Source organism: Pteropus vampyrus, unplaced genomic scaffold (genome assembly GCF_000151845.1).
Source record: "Pteropus vampyrus isolate Shadow unplaced genomic scaffold, Pvam_2.0 Scaffold17, whole genome shotgun sequence".
In the NCBI taxonomy this organism is placed as follows: Eukaryota; Metazoa; Chordata; class Mammalia; order Chiroptera; family Pteropodidae; genus Pteropus; species Pteropus vampyrus.
Genome location: NW_011888798.1, coordinates 12,263,069 through 12,266,649, shown reverse-complemented (window position 1 = coordinate 12,266,649; position 3,581 = coordinate 12,263,069). Strand labels below are relative to the sequence as shown.

Sequence of the window (3,581 nt, the reverse complement as noted above, 5' to 3'; positions counted from 1 at the left end):
GGCCCCAGCTGTGGAGTGAATCTGAAAGGAGGAACCCCCGCTCTTCTTGGATCCCTCAGCAGGAAGGCGAGGCAGGGCCCTGGGCGGAACACCGGGAGGCTTTGGGGAGAGTCAGGGCTTTTAGAGAGACCTTATTAGTTTGCTTCGGGCAGACTTCCCAAGGCAGCTGCTTCAGGCAACGCACAGCTCAACCATTCACTGCGAACACACCAGAGCCCTAAAGGCCGAGGCCGGGCACCAAGGAAGAGAACGCTTGCTACCTCAAGGCCGGCTAGGCCAACTAGCCCGCGACGGAGGCGGGCTCCCGGGTCCAGCCGCCCCTAAACAGGCGGTGGCCCAACCTTCGAAGTGGCAGAGGGGGCAGGGCAGGAGAGGGGAAGTTTGTCTTTCCCAGCCTCAATCCTGGACTCCAAGCCCGGGGGCGCACTCTGATTTCCCCCGGGCTGCACTGTTACCCCGGGTACGCGCGTTGGGGTAACCTGCTACAGCTGGCTGGGCGGCCACCAAGGTGACCGCGTGGGCAGCGGGGGAGGTGGGGACAACGCTGCCGGGTGCTCGCGAGCCAAGATCTGATTTCCGAACCATACCTGTGAGCTAAGTCAAACCCCGCCGCGGACTGAGTCCGCAGCCCGGCTGCTGGGCACAGTCAGCGGTGGTTAATGATTGATTGCTGACCCGCCGAAGAGGGTGCTCCTGGAGGGTGGACTGGTACCGGCAAGTGCCAAGCAGCAGAGAGGGGAGCGCAGTGCTACAGGGCAGAGCGCTCCCGGGGTACGTAGGAGAAGGGCCGGCACACTGGGGCCTGCGGGGCGCATTCCCTGCCAGGAGATTAGAACCTCCTTCCTCTGCGCTCTCCCCGCCTCACTCTGACACACACGCCCCCAAACTCCACCTCCAAGCGCCTCCCGGGCCTCTGCGAGGTTGGACCGCTCCAGGAAGTTTCTATGAAAGCACCCGAAAAACTAAGTTGCCTTTTCCAGGTGAGCCCGAGTGAAAGCCCTTCTGCGTCCGTCGCAGCCAGGAACCATTAGAGGAGCGAAGCTGAGGTGTCGTGGCTTTCTTCCTGATGGCTTCACCCAGAGGCTCCAGCAGTGACTGCGCCAATGTTATTGATCATAGCCATATCCCCGAATTCGAGGTAGCCACCTGGATCAAAATCACTCTCATCCTGGTGAACCTCGTCATCTTCGTGGTGGGCATCCTGGGAAACAGTGTCACCATTCGTGTCACCCAGGTGCTGCAAAAGAAAGGCTACTTGCAGAAGGAGGTGACGGATCACATGGTGAGTCTGGCTTGCTCGGACATCTTGGTCTTCCTCATTGGCATGCCCATGGAGTTCTACAGCATCATCTGGAACCCCCTGACGACACCCAGCTACACCCTGTCCTGTAAGCTTCACAATTTTCTCTTCGAGACCTGCAGCTATGCCACGCTGCTGCACGTGCTGACGCTCAGTTTCGAGCGCTATATTGCTATCTGCCACCCCTTCCGGTATAAAGCTGTGTCCGGGCCCTGCCAGGTGAAGCTGCTGATTGGCTTCGTCTGGATCACTTCTACCCTGGTGGCATTGCCTTTCCTTTTTGCCATGGGAGTTGAGTACCCCCTGGTGCACGTGCGCAGTCACCGGGGTCTCTCTTGCAACCGCACGCTCACCCGCCACCAGGAGCAACCCGAGACCTCCAATATGTCCATCTGTACCAGTCTTTCGAGCCGCTGGACCGTGTTCCAGACCAGCATCTTCGGCGCCTTTGTGGTGTACCTCGTGGTCCTGGTCGCCGTAGCCTTCATGTGCTGGAATATGATGCAGGTGCTCAGGAAGAGCAAGCAGGCCTCGCTGGCCGGGCAGGAGCAGCAGGAGCAGCTGAGGAAATCGGAGAGCCAGGAGAGCAGGGCGGCCAGGAGGCAGACTATCCTCTTCCTGAGTGAGTTCTGGGTGGAGGGCAGCCTGAGAAAGTCCCTAACCCCCCTCCATGACTCCCTGTGGCCCTCTTCACCGACGTCTTTCCTTAAAAATGTATGCTTAAGTTCTTGAAGCTGAAAAGGTATTGATCCGAGCCTCTGGTTGTTTCTTCTCTATTTGAGGGATTAAGGTTATAGTGAAAAAAGACACTAGACCAGGAGTCAGAAAGTCTGGGTATGTTCCAGAGGAGCACCTCTGGAACCTCTGGCAAGTCACAAAATATCTTGGGTAAAATGGGGATAATAATACTGGGAAACGTGGGGGTCAAATTAGGTAATGAGGAAGAGGTAAAAGTCCTTTGAGAAAGACCAAGTACTTCAGAGTTAAAAGAGAACATTGTTATCTAGCTCATTTTTACCCTGGAGAACCCTTCTCAGACAATTAGATTTCGTTCCCATTTTTCTTCTCCTTTGGAGAAGCATGGCTGTCAGGAACACAAAACTCTCCAGGCTGCTATGTTATTTCCCCGGGGTGATCTCCTACCCAGTCTTAAGAAACTGGAGCTCTCAGTCAAGCACTCCCCATGGAGGGGCTTGAATGTCTGCTGTAGTGAGTCTATTCTTTATCTGAGCAGAGAAACATGGCAGGTCCACCTGCTTGTTTGTCTGATTCAGAAAATCCGGCTCTGCAGATTTTTGGGACTTGATAGATCATCTAAAATACTCAATTCCCATGCAGAGAAAGCGCTTCATTTTCCAAACTTTTGCTGCGACGCAAATACTTAAAGTCAGTTCCTTCAATCGGGAGAGAAGGAGCCCACCATCTATCTGCAGACCCCCAAGCCTTCAAAGGAGGGGCCTGGTGGCTGCAGCCTGAGAGTGTGAGTGGAAGGGGGGAGGATATAACCAGTGCTTCCCTTCTGCCCCTGCCCCTTTTCAGTGTGGCTTCAGGGGAAGGAATAAATCATGGTACTGTTTGTTTTGGTGTGGGAAACCTGAGTAACAGGTTCCGGGACCAGGAGTTAGACAGGAAGGAAAAATTGAAGGCAATTGAGGAGTGATGGAAAGAACCCGGTCTTGTCCTAGACCTTCCTGACTTCTGGTATGATTCCTACAGCCGACTTGACTTCACTCTGTGTGGGAAATGAAAGGAGGGAGCTTGCACTTTTTGGATGCCTACTCTGCATCAGGGGCTGTGCTAGGTGATTTATATTTCCATTCCATAGAGGAGGAATTTGAGGCTTAGAGAAGATCTAGTTCAAACTCACATACATGCAGCTCCCAGATTCTCACCTTGCTTCTCAGGTCAGGAAAATGACTGGCTGCTTGTGGTTTTCACAGTCTCCTGGTGAAGGGAAAATGAAATAAAGTAGAACTTTGACAAGGAAGGTACTATCTAGATTAGGCTGGTGGTGTTTATCGCTGCCTCTTAGGGCCAGCCTTTCTGGAAGTTGGAGTAAGCAGGTAGTTTTGTCTGGGGGCTTGAGAAGGGCACCCAACTGAGCTTAATCTCTCTTACCCACTGGCTGCTGCCCAAAATATTCCAGAAAGGAATGAACATTGTATTTGCTTAAAACTTGAACATCTGTTGAAAGCCTAGTTCTCCCTTCCCCAAACACCCTTAGGCATATCTTAAACTTTTAGTAGTAATTTATATTTTTAGTGTGAATGAATTTACTTTC

The 3,581-nt window shown here is 53.1% G+C and overlaps 1 protein-coding gene across 2 annotated transcripts in view; it reads left to right on the top strand.

Annotated features, from left to right (window-relative positions):
- The first annotated feature begins 603 nt into the window (after nucleotides 1-603).
- The window catches only part of GPR39 (G protein-coupled receptor 39), a 192,906-nt gene continuing 189,928 nt past the window's right edge, over nucleotides 604-3,581 (top strand). Inside the window, exon 1 of one of the 2 annotated variants that reach the window (XM_023527519.1) lies at nucleotides 604-1,922. In XM_023527519.1, the coding sequence (XP_023383287.1) occupies nucleotides 1,067-1,922 (856 nt within the window). In that variant the 5' untranslated portion in view covers nucleotides 604-1,066. The remainder of the gene's footprint in view (nucleotides 1,923-3,581) is intronic. The other variant, XM_011354512.2, reaches the window with a different exon arrangement.